At 47.2% G+C, this 20,280-nt stretch overlaps 1 protein-coding gene across 1 annotated transcript in view; it reads right to left on the bottom strand.

The window, feature by feature from the left end:
- Nucleotides 1–4,880, bottom strand: part of GAS2 (growth arrest specific 2) — a 47,755-nt gene extending 42,875 nt beyond the window's left edge. Inside the window, exons 1-2 of the mRNA XM_072421574.1 lie at nt 4,845–4,880; nt 4,062–4,141 (exon numbers count right to left, since the gene is read on the bottom strand). Of these exons, the coding sequence (XP_072277675.1) occupies nt 4,062–4,066 (5 nt within the window). The 5' untranslated portion in view covers nt 4,067–4,141; nt 4,845–4,880. The remainder of the gene's footprint in view (nt 1–4,061; nt 4,142–4,844) is intronic.
- Between the last annotated feature and the right edge of the window lie 15,400 nt (nt 4,881–20,280).

Below are 20,280 nucleotides of genomic sequence, written 5' to 3'. Positions count from 1 at the left end.
CAACCTGATGAGATGATGGGGCCAAAAACCAACCTGATGAGATGATGGGGTCAAAAATCAACCTGATGAGATGATGGGGCCAAAAACCAACCTATTGAGATGATGGGGCCACAAACCAACCTGATGTGATGATGGGGTAAAATTCAACTCCAAATATGCCCTCCTATCAGGGGCACTGAGGGCCGGCTCAGATGGATTTACAGCAGTTGCAACCCCTGCTGGCTGCCAATCTACCCCAGGCTGCCAGTCATTGAAACCAACGAGATGATTCCAGATGTTTCGGTTATATTTAGTGCCAACGGGTGAAAAAGTGCTCATGGTGGATTCCATTGACTGAGATAGGGGGACCTGGTGGGACTGCCAGTCAAGATACAACAAAAGGGGGTGAACTGGTGGGGCAAGTAGTCAAGGTAAAATAGAAGGTCGGGGCCTGGTGAGATAGGGACCTGGTGGACCTGGCAGGATTGGCAGTTAAAATAGAAGGTTAGGACAGTTTTGGTACCTTATTAGATTGGTTGTGATGTTAAGATAGAAGTTCAGGTCCTAGTGGGCCTGTCAGTCAAGATGGAGGGGGGACCTGGTGGTTACAAGAAATCAAGGTGAGAAAAGTGGGACCTGGCAGGACTGTCAGTAATACTAAGATAAAAGGAGACCTGCTGGGATTGGCAGCCAAGATAAGATTGGTGGGACTAATATTGAAGGTAAGTTAGAAGGTCAGGACTTGGTGGGTTACCATAGAGGGTGGGACTTAGTAGGGCTGGTGGAACTAGTCGTTAAGCTAAGAGGAGTGGCAGTAATGCTAGGATAGGAGGTTTGGTCCTGTAGGACTCACAATCAAGGTAAGATAGAAGAGAGTTACCCCGGCTGGAGTAATATTCCAGGTAAGTGGGCATGGCAGCCAGGACAGAAGGAGGGACCTGGTTAGAAGGTCAGGACTTGGTGAGCTGGCAGTAAGGATTGTGGACCTGGTGGGTTTGGCAATCAAGCTAAGATAGAGGGTTAGGACACTTTTGGGACCTGGCGGGACTGGTAATGATGCTAAGATAGAAGGTTTGAACCTGGTGGGACTGACAGTCAAGCTGGGATAGAAGAGGATGGACCTAGCGGGACTAATATAAATTAAATTGTCAGGACCTGGTGGGTTTGGCAGTCAAATTAAGTTAGAAGGAGGGACCTGAAGACTGGTAAGCTCAAATAGAAGGGAAGACCTGGTTAGAAGTTAGAAGAATGGGACCTGGCAGGACTGGCAGTCAAACTAAGACACAAGGAAGAACCTGGTGGGATTAGTAACAAGGGTATTTTAGGAAAATGGGACCTGGAAGTACTGCATTTGAGTTAAGATAGAAGGTTGACAACTGGTAGGAGTGTCAGGGATGCTAAAATAGGAGAGGGCTGTCCTAGCAGGACTAATACCCAAGGTAAATTATGGGGCGAGGACCTGCTGGGACTGCAGTTAAGATAGAAGGTTGACAACTGGTGGGACTGGTAGACAAGCTACGATTGAAGGGGGTTGACCTGGTGAGACCAATAATCAAGGTAAGTTAGGAGGTCAGGACCTGGTGGTCCTAGCTATGATAATGTTTTAGAACCTGGTAGGAGAGGTCTGACCTGGTGGGACTAATAATCAAGGTAAGTTATAGGGTCAGGACTGGGTGGGCTTTGCAGTCAGGGTAAAAGGAGGAATATGGTAGAACTGAGAGTCAAGGTAAGTTAGAAAGGTGGGACCTGGTAGGACTGGCAGTCAAGCTATGATAGAAGGGGGACCCAATTGGACTACTAACCAAGGTACGTGATAGGACCGGGTCCTGGTGGGCCTGGTAGTCCAGCTAAGATATAGGAGAGGACCTGGTGGGAATAATAACGGAGGTAAGTTACAGGGTTTGGACCTGGTGGGACTGGCAAAACCCCCAAGAGCTCCATCTCAGACTCCTCGGCATGTTGGATTGTTCCTGTCAGGACAATTAAAAAAGACTGGACAGGAAACCCAGAGAAAGCCTCTTCTCTCTAAAATAAACATGGCGGCACAGTTTAGGGTTCCAACGTTCCATCTGACCAAACCACAAGATTCCAGAACAATGTCCTCAGGACAGGTGAGATCAAAGTGGAGATGTTTGGCCATAATGAACAGCGCCACATCTGGTGAAAATCAAACACAGCACATCCACACAAACATCTTATACCAACTGTGAAGCACAGTGGTGCAAAGGTGATGAGTCAAATGTGAGGCCATCTGTGTGACAGCTAAAGATTGGATGAAACTGGGTCATGTGACACGACAATGATCCCAAACCCACCAGCAAATCTACAACAGAATGGGTGAAAAAGAAAAGAATCAAAGCGCTGCAATGGCCCAAAGTCCAGATCTCAACCCCATGGAAATGCTGTGGTGGGTCCTTAAGCCACAAACTATTGGGTCATGGGGTGTACTTAGTTTTTCACACGCGGCTTCACAAATAATGACACTGTGTGAATGTTGTTGGATTTCAATCATCTTAGAACCAGCCATGGGTCACATGATTCTTTACGACGCGCTGGGAATGGGAGGAGGGTGTACTTACTTTTTCCCATGACTGCCCCCCCCCATCCCCCGGTGATCCGGGTATTTTGAGGGGGGTGGGGTGTTTATTTTCACATGTACCTGTCCGCTAACCTTTCCCCTGTTGAGAGGGCCAAAAAAATTTCGAGCACAAACTGTCAAATTCCTCGGCGCAGACGACGCTCTCGGGGTTGTGCCGGCGCTTTAAAAAAAATGCAAACAAACAAAGTGAAAACAATGAGGACATTCATCATTCATCGGCCTCTCCTCTCATTCACCCAAATTGTTCCCGCTGCTCAAACCTTCAGCTGCCAATTGTGTGTCCCTGGAACCAGCCGGAGCGATAACGAGGACAAAACCTCAAAGAGAAAATAAATTGAGCAGATTAATGTGCGGCAACCCCGGGATGATATTTGGGTTCCCTCGGTGCCATCAACAATTAGTAGTTTTTTTACTTTGTTTCATCTCAGTGCTGCAGATCTCTTGCAGCCTCCTTGCAGCCACTTCCTCTCTACATGCACTCCGTTCCAGGAAGTGCCTGAACAAGGAAGTCCTTGGCAGGATCATCACAGGTTGGTTAAATAAGTGAATGCAAGCTTCTACCTGAGCCTTTGCACACAGGTTGTCACCGCAACGCACTGTTACTGTAGCATGCAATGCATTCATACTGCAAAATAAAATAAAAAGTCCAATTTAAAGCTGAACTAAAGGAAAATATTGATTCCTCATTATCCACACAAGATATAAATCCACCATGTAAGCATCAAATGCTTTGTAAACCCAGATAGGACCTTGTAAAAGTAGCAGAGACACCTTCACAGTGCTGTACAGGGCCTGTGCAGGGAGCTCAGCTGTGGGAGGGGCTTGAGAGACCCACCCACTATAGGCTGCCTGTAGATAACTACAGGGGGGCGGAGTCAGGACCTATCACCCTGCACAAAGAGACAGAACAGCACTGAGCGGTCTGTAATACAGGAAGTTCCTGCACACTGGTGAAGTGTCACTCTGATTGGACAGATCTGGAGGAAATACACAAAACCATCGTTATTGTAGGAAGAATACACATGGATCTAAATTTTCTTTACCCAGAATGCAGATTTAGGGTGAGTTGACTGAGGAGGGGTGGCTACCTTTAAGGGCACGCATTGAATAGTTCAGGCTCCTCCCCCCACTATAGCACTGCCCACACTCATTGCAGCTTGAGAAGGTTGTGCCACACGGAGTCATGTAACAGGAGGCTACAGTCATTCCTACTAGCAAATAGACTGCAATGGATTAAACAGCCTCGGCTTATAGGAAAATGAAGAAGATTCTCTGTCTTTAGCACATTGGCGGTATTTACTGGATAGGATCTCATTATGATATATTGGGGGACACAAGGAAAATCCCAAATATTTTGGGGTCACAAACATTTATAATGTGAGCGGCTGGTTCATTGGTTTATTGGCAATGAATTCCAGATGTGTGCCGGGGGACCCCAGGAAATGAAGGGCCCAAATGCTCTCCCATCACCAGCACTACTCACCCCATTCACAGAGCTCTGGGGGTCATCCTGGTCCACAGCGTCCCATCAGGGGGACCCAGGATGGGGGAGTCACAGTCAACCTGGGGGGGCCAGAATAAAAAAGAATGAATTAGTTTTGTCCATGATGATCAGCTCGTAATACAAATAATATTATTAATGGCGAGAGGGTTTAATTCTTCTAAAACAAGTGACTATTATTCTTCATGTATAAAGCTCCAACATATTCCATAGCGCAGTACAATAAATAGGGGCTGCAAATGGCAGAATAAAATGAAAGAAATTCCTTCCTTTATTGAAAATATCTCCAGGCAGCTTCCTGTTTTGTCTTTGGGACAGGGGACACTGACAGCACTAATAAAACAAAAAAGCCGCCAGGGGTCCTAACCCTTCCAATGTCTGGGCTGTGGGTCCATGTGGGGTACAGATTGGACCGCTGGGAAATTTAAAATATTGTATTCTCTGCACTGTGAATCAGCCAGCAGGGGGCGCTGACTAGAGTAGATCACAGCTGACTGATGCTCACACAGGAGGGTGACAACATTTGAATAGTATTAGAAGATGGTGGGATAGCGTTGTCACCTGTTAAAGGAAGTTGTCAGAGAGAGCAGAAATGGGCAGGATCAACAGGTATTCATTAACTGTTTACTTTCACCTTGAACAGTGAATGGGGTTCTATGATCTGCAAATACATTGAACTCTTCCCTGCCAGCACCACATTAATACCACCACTGGCAGTCAGCCCCCTTGTTTGATCACCCTGTAACCCCAATAAGAAGTACTTACCCTGCCGTCAGCTCGTGTCCCCGGGGAAGGAAATAAATAGGGTGAAGCTTGTTATACTCCATGCAGACACACTGAGCAAACACAAGTCATCAATGGGCATAGATATTTAAGGGTAGAGGGGGATATAGCTGGGGTAGATATAGGAAGGTAGACGGGGATATAGTGGGTGTAGATATACGAGGTTAAAGACGGATTTAGGGGGGTAGATATAGCAGGGTAGAGGAGTTATATACTGAGGGTAGATATGGGGGGTAGATAGAGGGGGGTAGGGTATAGGAGGTTAGAGGCGGATATAGGGGGGTAGATACAGGGGGGTAGAGGAGGAAATACTGGGGGTATATATGGGAGGGTAGAGGGGGATATACTGGGGGGAAATATACAAGGGTAAAGGAAGATATAATTGGGGGTAGATATAGGAGGGTAGGGGGGATATACTGGGGGTAGATATAGGAGGGTAGAGAGGGATATACTGGGGGTAGATATAGCAGGGTAGAGGGGGATATACTGGGGGTAGATATAGGAAGGCAGAGGGGGATATACTGGGGGGTAGATATAGGAGGGTAGAGGGGGATATACTGGGGGTTAAATATAGCAAGGTAGAGGGGGATTCACTGGGGGGGTGGATAAGAGGGAAGAGGGGGATATAATGGGGTAGATAGAGGAGGGTAGAGGGGGATATACTGGAGTGGATATAGCAGGGTAGAGGGGGATAAACTAGGGGTGGGAATCGAAGGGTAGAGGGTGATATACTGGTGGTAGATATAGGACGGTAGAGGGGGGTATATTGGGGGTAGATATAGCAGGGTAGGGCGGGATTCACTGGGGGTGGATATAAGAGGGAAGAGGGGGATATATATGGGGGTAGATAGAGGAGGGTTGAGGGGTATATACTGGGGTGGATATAGCAGGGTAGAGGGGGATAAACTGGGGGGTGGAAATTGGAGGGTAGAGGGTGATATACTGATGGTAGATATAGGAGGGTAGAGGGGGGAGAAAATGGAGGTAGATATAGGAGGGTGGAGGGGGATATAGTGGGGTGTAGATATAGGAGGGTAGAGGGGGATATACGGGGCTAGATATAGGAGGGTAGAGGGGGATACACTGGGGGCAGATATAACGGTAGAGGGGGAATATACTGGGGGTAGATTTAGGAGGGTAGAAGGGGGATATAGTGGGGGTAAATATAGCAAAGTAGAGGGGGTTATACTGAAGGCTCATACAAAAGGGTAGAAGAGGGGTGTATTGGGGTTAAATATAGGAGGGTAGAGGGGGATATACTGGGAGTAAATATAGGAGGGTAGAGGGGGATGTACTGGGCAGTAGATATAGCAGGGTAGACGGGGATATACTGGGGGGTGGATATAGCAGGGTAGAGGGGGATTTACTGGAGGTGGATATAGGAGGAAGAAGGGGATATATTGGGGGTAGATAGAGGAGGGTAGAGGGGGATAAACTGGGAGTAGGTATAGGAGGGTAGAGGGGAATATACTGGGGGTGGATATAGGAGGGTAGAGGGGGCTATACTTGGGGGGTAGATATAGGAGAGTAGAGGGGGATATAGTGGGGGTAGATATAGAAGGATGGAGGGGGATATACTGGGAGTAGATATAGGAGGGTAGAGGAGGATATACTGGGGGTCAATATAGTGGGGTAGAGGGGGGATATAGGGAGGGTAGATATAGGAGGATAGAGGGGGATATACTGGGGGTAGATATAGCAGGGTAGAGGGGGATATAGGGAAGGTAGATATACCAAAGTAGAGGGGGATATACTGGGGGTGGATATAGGAGGGTAGACGGGGGATATATTGAGGGCTAGATATAGGAGGGTCGAATGAGAAATACTTGGGGTAGACGTAGCAAGGTAGAGGGGGATATACTGGGGGTAGAATTAGGAGGGTGGAGAGGGATATACTGGCATTCATGGTTCTGAAATAGGAGAAGTTTGGCACAACCAGGGCCCCTTCAATAGCTGGTGGCCCGACCAATCTGAGCCATGGAGGGGGAAGGGCATTGGTGAGGGAGGTGACCATTGGCCCAGTGATTGAGCTCCAGAGATCCGGTGTGGAGTTGGAAGTTTCAGAAGTACAACCAGAACTGCACCCTACACCCATCTGGCTTTATGGAGGAGGGGCTGGACAGAAGCCCCTTCTCCCTATTTAAGCTGCAAATAAGCCCCTGAAGGACCCTCAGACTGTGAGGAAGAAGATTCTCTGATTAAATCAATTCTAAACGTTATGTCTGGGGGAAATCAGGCCCCGCCCATCACCTGCCCAATTCCATCCCAACTGTGAAGCATGGTGGTGACCAGGCTTCACCATGCTTCACAGTTCAAGTTCTTCAGTAGTGATGTCAGGGTTTAGGGAAAGCTGAATGGGGTGGGGGAGGCAGGGGGGAACGTCGGGAAAACTCTGTGAATGTGCAATAGTCATCCCCAGTTATTGCACTGTACTGCTGAACTGGTCACAGCCCGCCACCAGAGGGCGCCACCTTTCAGTTCATATTGTTAGCACAACACTACAACATGGGACAGCAAATATGTAAAATGTGAAATTAGAGGAGCCCTCATTAGTTTCATCACTGACCAATGGAAACATCACCTGGTACACAAAATGTATAAAGAGAACCTGTCATAACTTTGAATGTCCCCAGGAGTACGTTTGCAGTATATGGAAACAGTTTCATATTTCAGAAAACATCTTTTATCATTTGTAAAGTCCATCCTTGAGCTCCAGTCAGTGACTTTGCCTAGGCTGGGATAATGTCATCAGTCTGCTGCAGGCAGAAGAAAGCATTTCCTCAGTCTCTTGAGACTGCACACAAGGAGAGGCTGCAGTAGGGGCTGATCTGTGTCAGACATTTGTGAAAACAGTCAGGAAAAGCACAGAAACGTGTCAGCTCAGGATGTAGTGACCTTGGCTGATACCAGAATAAATATGGTGACGTTCTTCTGGGGACAAAAGAAACAACGTGAGAGTGAAAACTGTGATCTATATAACCCCTGCAAATGTTACATATGTGAGAAAAAAATCTGATGACAGGTTCACTTGATGGTATAGTTTGCCACGGCTGGGAACATGCTGGCGCTCATTTGTCTTGAGTCACCCCAGAACTGATTCTCATTACCGCCCCTTGATAATGAGATTCACGGCGAGCGGTCGGGATGTGGAATAAAAATGGCTCAGCCCGGATTTAATTACCGCCATCTCCCCAGGCGACGGTTCATGGAGGTTTGTGTTGGGTAATTAATGTAAATGAGGGAGTCCATCGATTGGCAGGAATTAATTGTTGCCAATCAATCAGAGCGTCAGAAAACGCGTCGACTGGTCGTTCATCACATCATTAGTGTCATTCACACCCAGAAAGATGGAAATGGCGCCCCAGGGGGAGGGGAGGGGTCATTACATCGGTGACAACGAATGTGCGCTCAGCTGGCTGGGAGTCACCTGACTGGGGGTTGCCTGGAGGATGATACTCCGCCACAGTCATTGCTGGCGCTCCACTTACATGGGAACATTACGCATTCAAGTATTGATTGGCCATAAATGCCGCCCTGGCGACCATGGAGTATCAGGCGACTGCTGCAATTCCCATTCTATAGATTCACGCCTGTAAAAAATACAGCCAGGTGTTCCCTGGTTCTGGCTCCACCCACGCCCAGGCTTTGCTGCCCCACCCACGCCCAGGCTTTGCTGCCCCACCCACAAGGAGCTCTATAGAATCATATAACAGGAGGCTGTAGATGAATTCTGATTTGAATAAGCCACCAATGCAGTGCGTTATAATGCGTGTGGTATATTGCGACCCAGGCCTGACACATGTCCACTGGGACCCAGAGGCGCACTATTTTGGGGCCCCAGAAATCGGCACAAGGCACAAAAAATGATGGATTAGGATTCGCCGCCCCTTGTGATGTCACTATCCCAATAAACACAATATGTGTGACATCCTTCTATAGAGCAATAAAAGGGGCCCCTAGGAGCCCTTTTCTGGTTCTAGGGCTAGGTGATTGCAAATGATGGCAACGTAAATATTGTTGGAGGAAATCTGGGGAAGGGTGGACGTTTGTAGTATCAGTCAGAGGATCATGTGACAGGGTGACAACACAGCAGCACAACAGACGGGCAGAGAAAAAGAGTTGTCACCCTATAATTTCTCTTTTTTCATCCTTTGTTGCATCTCACTGCTGCGGATCCCCTGCAGCCCCTTTGCCTGGCATTCCTCGGGGTGTGTGATAATTAGTGAACTATACCTGAGCTATCGGCGGGGTCACTTATAATCTCCACCAGTGCATGTGATTGGGTGACAACATTGCAGAACAGAGAAACATGGACTGAGTGTTGTCACCCTATAACAGGAAGTGGCTAAGCAGGGATTATTTATTATTAAACAGGATTTATATAGCGCCAACATATTACGCAGTGCTGTACATTAGGAAGGATCTTCTGGGGACACATCATAATCCGTCCGGTGCAGCGCTGCGTCCTCAATAGGTGAGGTGTTGGGGTAACTTTAGGAATATTGTGAGCTATGCCCTATGCATGTACTGCGCTGCACGCCTCCATTCCTCTCTCTGCAGCATGCATCGCTGCCTTCTCACACAGGGCTCCCTGGGGGCTGGGACAGCGGCTCCTCCCGCCAGTAACTAACAGGAACAACACGACGCCCTCCAATGGGCAGCAGATGGATGGCGGCTCTAACTGGTGGGCGGAGGGGCAATAACACAGCTCGGGGTCACTGCACTGCCACTAATTAGTCCCCCAGGAACCCTCCAATCCTTCCCATTCCCAGCCCCCGGCTCCGGAATCTATCCCATGTCACCCTGATCAGACGGGCTGAGAGAGAGTAAGGAATAAGGGGAAATAAAATATTTCCCTACCCATCGGCCCCTATATTATCCTGCACAGACTGCCAGGGGGAGGAGCAGTGCAAGGAGCCAATCAGCTGTCATGCATGCACATGTGCTGAGAAGGAACGTGCAGAGGACAAAGCGGGGGGATGGGGGAATCGGTCTGTTTCTGCTTCTTTACTGTCCAATCACAGGTTCAGGATCCAGGGCAAAGCTGGGGCCTCAAATGCACAGCTATCCAACTTCCTGTGCCACCTTACATTCTTATACTTGGGGCCCCAGAGGAGGTGGGGCCATGGGCAATTATCCATTTGGCCCTCCTGTACTGATCCTGGTTACAAGCTGGGGATGGGAGGTGACCAATCATTGGTCATCTTTATACCCTTCCATTGGATAAAGGATAATGAGGGGATCACCACGTGCCTCTTTGCAGCTACTTCATGTCGACATGCACACCTGCGTTACCTGCATTGGTGCTTTCCTGCCAAACCAGCAGAATCCTATAGAAGCCAGTGTGACTAAATGACAACTATAATCAGAGTAACAGAGAGTTGAGCTCATCAGTCTGCTGCTTCTCATTTCACTGTCCAATCACAGACCAGGGGAGGGACAAGACCTGTAGGTATCACTGAACTGCTGCAGGGAAAAATCAGGTCTCCATTGTGGCAGAGCTGTGTATATCTAAGAACTGGATGAACCTTCTGTAATATATTTATTTTGCCCTCCCAGCCGGGTGACACCCCATCCATCGTCCTGATAATTGTTCTCCGATATTCCGCGTTCCTCTTCCTGGATAATCAATAAATGGCCTCTACTGATAATAAATCTGAGCGCTGCTCCCAAGGGGGGGGGGGCATCACATGACCAGCTGAACAGCAATTAGCAATATTGATGGGACCCCAGGAGGACCCCGAGAAGCAGGCAAAGCTTTCAGGTTTTTAGCTATGAATTGATTCACTATGGGAACTCACCACAGGGATGGTGGGAACCCCACATGAGGGGAACAGCAGGTGTACAGATCTCCCTGTCACTCTGCTTCCTCCTCCTATCAGCGTGAATCTTGTCAGTACATGAACTGATTGGCTCCCTGTGCTGCTTCTCCCTCCTTCAGCCTCCTTGCATGATGTATTGATGAACACAGAGCTGCATTTTATCTTTTTATCAACCTCAAAATATGAAAGAAAAAGTAAATCCACAATCACACGGCGAGGTCCTGTAGGGATGAAAATCCAAAGCCAAGCCGTCCAGTTAGTAATTTATGAGCGGGGAGGGTGAACACAAACCGGTAATGAGATCAGGGTGAAAATAAAGCGGCCGATGGTGAAAATCTAATTTGGCTGTGATGAAGTGAATGTTATTTCCCAGTAATTACATCGCTGGTCTTCGGGGGGAGTCACAGAGAGAGGAGACTCAGCGCAGCTCAGGGGCGTCAGAGCCGAACGCAAAACCTGCTAATGGCTGGGCGAATAAACACCGATGGGGGGCATTAGCGTCCAATCATTGGGGTATAATCCCCGAAAATGTATTTTAGGAAAGTGAATTGAGCAGATTAGCCAATAGGAGGAGAGCAACGAGAATTTTAGCAAATTTGAAGCCAATCTGGGGCTCTGCCATGTGGGGACCTCAGTTCAGCCTCTTCATTAAATCTGCCCTCCAGCCTGCCCTGCTTTAAATCTGCCCTTCTGCCTCCCCTTAATTAAATCTGCCCTCCAACCCCTCCCTTTATTAAATTTGCTCTCTGGCCTTCTCTTCAATAAATATGCCCTCCAGCAGGCCCTGCGTTAAATCTGCCTCCAGCCCCTCCCTTTCAATAAATCTGCCCTCCAGCCTGCCCTGCTTTAAATCTGCCTTTCAGCCTCCCCTTCATTAAATCTCCCCTCCAGCCCCTCCCTTTCATTAAATCTGCTCTTCAGCCTCTCCCTTCATTAAATCTGCCCTCCAGCTTCCCCCAGTCTTGCCTAGTTGTACAGGTTCCTTTCCTGTATGGCTCAAATTTTATTGCACACCGTGAGCTTCTCACAATGTACATTAGAAGCTGCATAAAATTAGAGCCCGTCTCCTTTCTTGGGTAGAGGATGTCCCTCCTCATCTAGCCCCTCCCCTGCTTAACTGTCACTGACCCGCCCCTTTAATTTATTGGATTTCGTTTCTCTCAATCACTGAGGCTCCGCCTTACATTTTGTTGTTGCTTTCTGTGCCTTCCTCTCATCACAAACTCCGTCCTCTTCCCAAGCTCCCCAAACACTTTAATCCCTGATAAAGGGGTGTGGGGGGTTGTTATTGCCCCTGTGTCTTATTGGCCTTTCTCCATATTCTTGTCTTCAACCAATAAAAATTGTAAATATTTAAAACATTGGGCATCGCCAATGTCTTTTAATCAAACATAAGTAACAACACACATTCAAGAAATTTGATTGGAACACGTTCTATAAAAATAAATAAATAAATACAATGTGTCATGTGACCTGCCTACTGTCCCCGATGCCGTGGCAGAAGGAAGCCTCCAATCGCCAATTTCCTGTCTGTATGGTAATTGCTCCCAATGCGGGGGAGGGGAGGGCCGGCTGGGCTAATATTCCTGCTTGGAGTTTGTTGGAGCCGCCTGTCATAATATCATAAAATGTTTGCGCTACCAGACTTCCATCTCTGGCTCCTGGCGAGGGTGAGATTTGCCAGACGGTGAGATTTCACAAATGACGGCTCAGTGTATAATTCTTCCCCGGGTTCTGCTATTCCCATTCCCAGGAATATTAATCGCACGAAAAGACGTTTCCTCCACAGCGATATGGCAATTCAATCATGGCGCTCCATCCTCGCCTAATACGGAATGACCATGGAACAATGGTGGGGGCGCACAATGGGGAGATTTGGGGTTTTTATTCTGTGATAGGTTGCAGCTCCAATCAATCTGCACAGGGAATGGGCTAAAGAGGACCTGTCATGAGCTATACAATTCTTAATAAATCCCGACGTGACCATATAAAACAACAGCGTCTATCAGAAAAGATCCACCTCCTATCATTAAATGCCATCCTAGAACTCCAGCCGATGACTTTGTCTAGGTTTGGGTGATGGCACCAGTCTGCTGCATGCAGGAGGAGGTGACTTCCTTTAAACACATTGGGTCCATAGGTGAATGGCCATATACAGGTCCAATGGCAGCTTTGGCACCAAGAGGTCGGGCTAGGAAGGTGCCGGATTTCAGCTATTTCCTTGTAGTCTGTATAACCTGACCATGTTGTCTGCTTACCCATTGCTGAGCTGGGTCGTCACTCCAGATCTCCTTTATTGGTTCCCTGGTTTGACCTTGGCCTGCTTCTTGGACCTTCTTGGCCTCTGCCCTGCTGACACATTCCTGAACTGGTTTGTCCTTGTATCAGCTCTGTCTACCCATTGGCTGGCTGATCTTTGGATCTGCCTACCTGTTGCTGACCCGGCTCATATTTGGACCTGGCTCTTCTCTGCTTACCTATTGCTGATTTGGATGGTCTTTGGAGCTGCTTCTGCTCTGCTTTTTACCTATGGATCTCCTCAGTTGGTCCCTGGTGGGCTTTTTTGACCTTCTTGGTCTTTGGAAATGCCTTCTTCAACTTGCCTTTGCTCTGCCTAGTATTGCTTGTCTTCGGATCTGCTCTGCCTACCTGATTCTGACCCAGCTTATTTGTGGATCTGGTTCTGCTCTGCTTTCCCATTATGGGTCCCCACTATTGGTTCCCTGGTGTGACCCTGGCCTGCTTCTTGGACCTTCTTGGTCTTTGGTTTCGCTATTTCTCTATCTATTCCTGATCTGGATTGTGTACCCATTGATGTTCCAGCTTGTCCTTCTGTATCTTTTGCTCTGTCCACTTGTTACTGACCTGGCTTGTCTTAGGACTTGCTTCTCCTCTGCTTTCTGACTTTGGGTCTTCCTCCATTAGTTCCTTGACCTGGCCTGCTTCTTTGGACCTGCCTTGCTCTGCCGACCCATTACTGACCTGGTTCATATTTGGACTTGACTCTGCTCTGCTTACCCATTGCTCATTCGGCTGATCTTTGGACCTGTTTCTGCTCTAACTTTGGATCTCCTCTACTGCTTTCCTGGTGGGACCTTGACCTGCTTCATGGACCTTCTTAGTCTTTCGAAATGCCTCTGCCCACCCTAATAATTTCTAATATGGCTTTTCTTTGGATCCGCTCTGCCTACCCTACCCACCAGCTGATCTGTCTGGTCTCTGGACCTGCTTTTGTTCTGCTTTCTGATTATGGATCTCAATTATTGGTTCCCTGGTGTGACCCTGGCCTGCTTCTTGGACTTTCCTAGTATTTGGACCTGTCTTTACTCATTGCCTACCCATTGCTTGTAATTTTTCCGATTCTACCTACTTGTTGCTAATTCTGCATTTATTTGGACCGGCTTTGTGTGCCCATTGCTGACCTTGCTCATCTTTGGACCGGCCTATTTATAGATATCCTCTACTGGTTCCCTGGTGGGACCTTGGCTTGCTTATTGGACCTTCTTGGCCTCTGCCCTGCTGACACATTCCTGAACTGGTTTGTCCTTGTATCAGCTCCGTCTACCCATTGGCTGGCTCATCTTTGGATCTGCCTACCTGTTGCTGACCCGGCTCATATTTGGACCTGGCTCTTCTCTGCTTACCTATTGCTGATTTGGATGGTCTTTGGAGCTGCTTCTGCTCTGCTTTTTACCTATGGATCTCCTCAGTTGGTCCCTGGTGGGCTTTTTTGACCTTCTTGGTCTTTGGAAATGCCTCTGCTCTGCCTACACATTCCCAATATGGATTGTCTTTGATTCTGCTCTGTCTACCCATTGCTGACCTGGCTTGTCTTTGGTGCTGCTTCTACTCCACTTTCTAACTATGGATCTCCACTACTGGTTCCCTGGTGGGGTCTTGGTCTGCTTCTTTGAACTTGGTTTTTGGAAATGCCCCTGCTCTGCCTACCCATTGCTGATTTGGTTTGTCTGTATATCTGCTTTGCCAGGATAATCTTTGGACCGACCTCTGCTTTTCCTCTTGAGCACAGCTCTTCCTTCCTACCTGCTCTTGCTGGCTGACTCCACTGCTTCCAACTTCATCTGTCTATCACTCTATCATCTCATGGCCTCCATCTGCACTCCATCACCTGCGCTATCTACGTGCTCACCTCAGTCATTTCAGTGACATTGTCTTTCTTCCCTATCTGTTTCAGGGGCCACCTGGCAGCAAGGCTACCTTCAGAACCTCCAACAATGGGGTGATCCTGCTGACCAGATATTCAGAACCTGTCCCATGCTGTTAGCTCCCATTCCCTGTCCTCCATGTTTGGATGAGATGTTTATGAGGAGCTCTCTCAATACTTCAGCCCGCTACCAGGTACAGGATTGTAACACATGATGGGGGTGATCATAGAGTTAGAAGTAGGGATGAGCGAACACCTGAAAGTTCAGGGTTTGCCAGGTTCGGTACCCAAAATTGTAAAGTTCGGTACGGACCCGAACTTTACAGTTCGGGTTCGCTCAACACTAGTTAGAAGCACAGTGACAGCTGAAGCCAATGGGCCACAGTTGTCACTATAAGTTACAATTAGTAAAAAATAAGTTATTGTAAACTCTTAATAATTTCCAGCTTTTAATAATAATTATAATAATAATCAAATATAAAGTTATGGAGTATCTAATTGTCCCCCATGGACCAATCACCTGCCTTCTGCATCTTCTGTATTTGGGTTTATCATTGGAGGATACAGTCGGCCGGCGGAGTCCCGGCACCTGCGCTCGGTGATATTCAGACATTGGCCGCAGCTCCCTGACCGAGACGGTTAAATATTTCTCACCTAATTCGGTGCTCTGCTATAAATCCACCACATTTTAAAAATATCTGGGAAACTTTCCAGACCCCTCCGAGATGAGCGTGGTAATGTGATGCCTTCAGCAGGAGTGCGGTCTTACGGAGACGGAGAGTATTTCACTCTGCGGCCAGCTGTATTTTTCTTGTTTTTTCACCTAGGTGGGTTTGATTGACACATCGGCCCACCAGCTTCCTGGGGTAAGTGATGAGGGTATCCTAGGAGGTGCAGGGTTCACAAGCCAATGAAACTCATCTTTCTCTGCCCCTTGGTAACACGGCGCCCATGCTTCATCTCACTGCGCATGTGTAAGATCTGAGGCCCCATCATCAGGGGGCGTTCTGCACCAACAAGTGACTCAGTGGTCCATGCGCATGGTGTGATTGGTCAGTGGGTCATTCTCTTATGCAGACCGGGTTCTAATGATCCACTGCCCATACACGCACACTGATACAATGTTGTATTCTCATAAGTCCTGATGAAGGGAGGCCCAGAAATGCATTGGCTTCATAAATAATGGGCCAGATTGATTAAAGCTCTCCAAGACTGGAGAAGATAGGCTATCATGGAAAAAGCCGGGTGATCCAGAAAACTGGGAATGGATGTCTTTCTATCTTCTCCCGTCTTGGAGAGCTTTAGTAAGTCTGGCCCAATGTTTATAAAGCCCTGATGAAGGGAGCTTCCAAAACGCATTTGGTTTAAAAATAATGGGCCGGACAAATTAAAGCTCCCAAGACCAGAGAATATAGATCATCATGGGAGAACCTGGGTGATCCAGCAAACCTGGAATGGATTTCTTTTTATCTTCTTGAAGAGTCTTGGAGAGCTTTATTAAGTCTGGCCCAATGTTAATGAAGTCAACGTATTGCTGGCCTGGCCACCACATTTTGGAGACCCAATCATGGGAATAAACTTGTATCTGGACTTGAATATGACAGTGTGACACTTCATTTTTGGATTCATTCATCACTATTACAATCCAAGATGATCATGAAGCCCTGATGAAAGGAGCCTGCAAAACGCGTTAGCTTCATAAACATTGGGTCTGATTTATTAAAGCTCTTCACGACTGGAGAAGATAGACTCTCATGGGAGAACCTGGGTGATCCAGCATCTATGACAACCCAAGGTGATCATGGAGTCCCGAACATTGGCCTTATTTATCGGTGACAGATGGCGGTGACAAATGACCGAGTTTGGTGAGGATGACGGTGGTGTAACCGGGGGATTCTGCAGATTCATCGGCTCAGCGATGATCCCATTCATCCACAAGGGATGTGTGTGCCGTATTTCTGCACGCAGTAATTATTGTTTTCATGGAGACGCAGGGAAGGAGATTGCAATTTGGTGGCGCCGGGTTTTGTTCTCGGATTAGCTGGGTTCAGGTGGTCGGCTGCTAGGCAACGCTCTTCTCCACCGCCTGTCGCAGCTTCAGACGCAGCAAGACTGCAGGACGCCCCGAGACCAATTAAGATGCCGGTCTTCCCTGCTCCGTCTCCAGCGCAGCTGTGCGTGACTCCGCGTCAATTTATAGAATTAGTTATGGAGTGGGAGAGGAAAGACATGCGCATGGGGTCACCGACCGAAGACGAGAAAAACTATTCTGGTGGGCACCGATATCCTCAGTCCGCCATCTTTTATTACCTAAATATAGAAAGCTGGGGACTGTGACACCAATGTAAAGAGGACCTGTCGGTAACATTTGCATGTCACAATATACAGCAACTGGATCATTTTCAAAAGAAATGTTCCATACTTTTGTAAAGAAAAGTCATGCTTGAGCTCCAGTCAGTGACTTTGCCTAGGCTGAGATGATGCCATCAGTCTGCTGCAGGCAGGAGGAAGAATTTCATCAGTCTCCTCCCCCCAGTCATCAGTCTCCTCCCCCAGTGATCACATTTGTAACAAATCTTCAATAAGCCAAATACTGCACAGGCATCATTATCTCCATCCAACGAGTACAAAGTGATGCCAGAACAAAAGCCATATTAGAACAAAGGTTTCTGTAGTTCAGGCAATCCTACATCTATATATTCAAGAAAATCAAACAATTCCCCTGGGTTTGATATCTGATTGATTATCATTATCGCCAATCTTGTTATTGCTGTTGGGCTTAAAAAAACAATTTATAAATTCAATTTCCAATTGCCTGGCTGCGACACCGTTGCGATATATGTGATTTAACACAGCAATGGTTCCCCCATTCACAATTATAGGGACTTCTCTATAGGGCCAGAAATAGGACATTTCCATTAGCCCACATTTTATATTCTGATCAGTCCGTTTGTCTGCCTTTCATGTTCTGCCGTCTTTGAACACCACGGATTAACACCACGGATAACCAAGGGTTAAATATTGAAGGTATTGATCGTCTTGCTGGTAATGTGTTGTCCTCATTTGTTGGGTAATTAGGACAAAACTCGTCTCTGTAGCTCTGAGCGTCGCTTTTCTATTTCAGTGATCCACTCATGTGAAATAAGAAGCATTGGGGGACCCGGATCACCCCTCAGTTTTGGGTGCCCCCTCACATTGTAGTTTAGCCCCCTCTATCCATCTAAATGCTTTGAGTGTTGTTGCTGACCTTTGATGATGCTTGTAGCTTTAGGTGATTGTATCCATCATGTCATTGGGGTGTCCCTGCCCTACTGGTTTCAGCCCACCTTGTAGTTTTGGGCTACCCCCTTGTGGCTTAGTTAGTATTACCCCACTTCCTCCTGCCTGGCACTTAGTTTTGGGTGTTCCCTGGTCTTGTAGGTCCACCTGCCCTCATTTACATTTTGGTTTTCCTGCCTACCTTGTAATTCTGGATGATTTTACCCCCCTTGTAATTGTGCTGCCCCAATTGCTGCTTTCCTGCTAGATTTGGGTGTTCCCATCCATTTTATGGTTTTGGGTTTTTCAGCTTCCCAGTAATCTAGCAGATTTGGGTTCTTCTTTGTCCCTTTTTAGTACTAACCAACTTTTTAAATGCCATGTAATTTTGGATGTTCCTGTCCAATAGTTTTGGGTGTCCCCCCTGTCTTGTAAGCTTTGGTCCACCTGACCCCCTTTTAAATTTTGGTGTTTGTGTCTACCTTTTACTTCTTGCTTTTTTCACCTAGTATATTATTTGAGCGTTTCTGCCCCAGTTGTTGCATTTGGGAAAGATTTGGATGTTCTTGCTCCCTCTGTAGGTATGGGTGTTTCTGCCTTCGGTGTTGTTACTTTCTTAGTAGATTTGGGTCTTCGCACCCATGTCGTAATTTTGCTGGTTCCCACCCATTTCGTAGTTTGGGTTTTTTATGCCTTTATAGATTTGGATGTTCCCACCCACCTTGTAGCTTTTGGTGTTTCCACCCACCAAGTTGTATGGGATGTTCCTGCCCAAACTTAGAGTTTCAGGTGTTCCCAGTCATCTGGTAGTCTTGGTTGTTCCTGCCTATCATCCATTTTTGGGCTGACCCTTTGTGGATTTAATTATTATTTCCCAGCTTCCTGCACGCCATTCTAGTTATCAGAGTTCCCCTTTCGGTTTAGGTCTACCTTACCATCTTCCAAATATTGGTGTTCCTGTCTACCTACTTCTGGGTGTTTTCACCCACCTTTCTGCTCAAGGTGCTGCATTCCTGGTAGATCTGGATGTTTCGGTGTTACTTGCATTGGAAGTTGCTCCTTATCTGGTAGATTTGGGTGCACCCACCTGTCTTTGGGTTTTCCTACTTCTTTGTAGCTTTGGGTATCTGAACCCTTTGTGTAGTTATAGGTGTTCCCACCCACCTGGTGGCATTGTTTGTTCCTGCTTGTAGTTTCTATTGACCAACTTCCTGGCTGTCATATATTTTTGGGTGCTCCTGATGAACCTCATAGCTTTGGGTGTTTCCCTGGTCTTATAAGTTTGGGTCTACCTGCCCTCCTTGTATATTTTGGGTGTTCCTGCCTACCTTGTAAATGTGAATTTTTTTACCCACCTTGTAACTTTGGGTGTAGTTGCCCCAGTTGCTGCACTTCTTGTAGATTTGGATGTCCCCACTCACCTTAGAGAGTAGCTTCCGGGAGTTCCCTGCATTGAATGTTGTCTCTTTCCTGGTAGATTTCGGTGAAGTTTTGGTGATTCCCACCTATCTAGTAGTTTTGAATTCTCCAACCCTTTTGTAGCTTTGGCTGTTCCCACCCGCCATGTCGTTATCGATGTTCCCACCCGCCATGTTGTATGGAGTGTTTCTGCCCAACCTTAGAGTTTTGGTTGTTTCTGCCAACTTCTTTGGGCCACCTCCTTGTGGTTTCAGTTAGTTTTGACTAACTTTCCATCCATAATGTATTTTTGGGTGTTCCTGTCATAGTTTTAATGTGGGAATATGGTAGATTATTGTCCACCTGACCCCCCTTTTACCTTACCTTAAATTTTGTGTGTTTTCACCCGTCGTAACTTTGGATGTTGCTGTCACAGTTGCTGCATGTCTTGTAGGTTTGGATGTTCTCATTTACTTCGTACTTTTGGTTGTTCTTGCTTTTCATGACATTACGGGTCTTCCTGAGTTCTATGTTGCATTGGACTTTGCCCTTTTCCTCGTAGAGTTGGGTGTTCCCACCGGCCTTGTAGTTTTGGTTTTCTTATCTCTTTACAGCTTTGGATGTTTCCTCCCACCTTAAATTTTTAAAGTTTTCACCTACCATGGAATTATAGGTACTCCCATCGCCATATTGCATGGGGTGTTGCTGTTTTCTTTGTATTTTCAGGTGAGCACACCTATGTAGTTTTGGCAATCATAACACGTGTGCACACCTG

This window comes from Pyxicephalus adspersus, chromosome 9 (assembly GCF_032062135.1).
Source record: "Pyxicephalus adspersus chromosome 9, UCB_Pads_2.0, whole genome shotgun sequence".
In the NCBI taxonomy this organism is placed as follows: Eukaryota; Metazoa; Chordata; class Amphibia; order Anura; family Pyxicephalidae; genus Pyxicephalus; species Pyxicephalus adspersus.
Note: the sequence above shows the minus strand (reverse complement) of the source record. Positions and strands in the feature narration are given on the sequence as shown.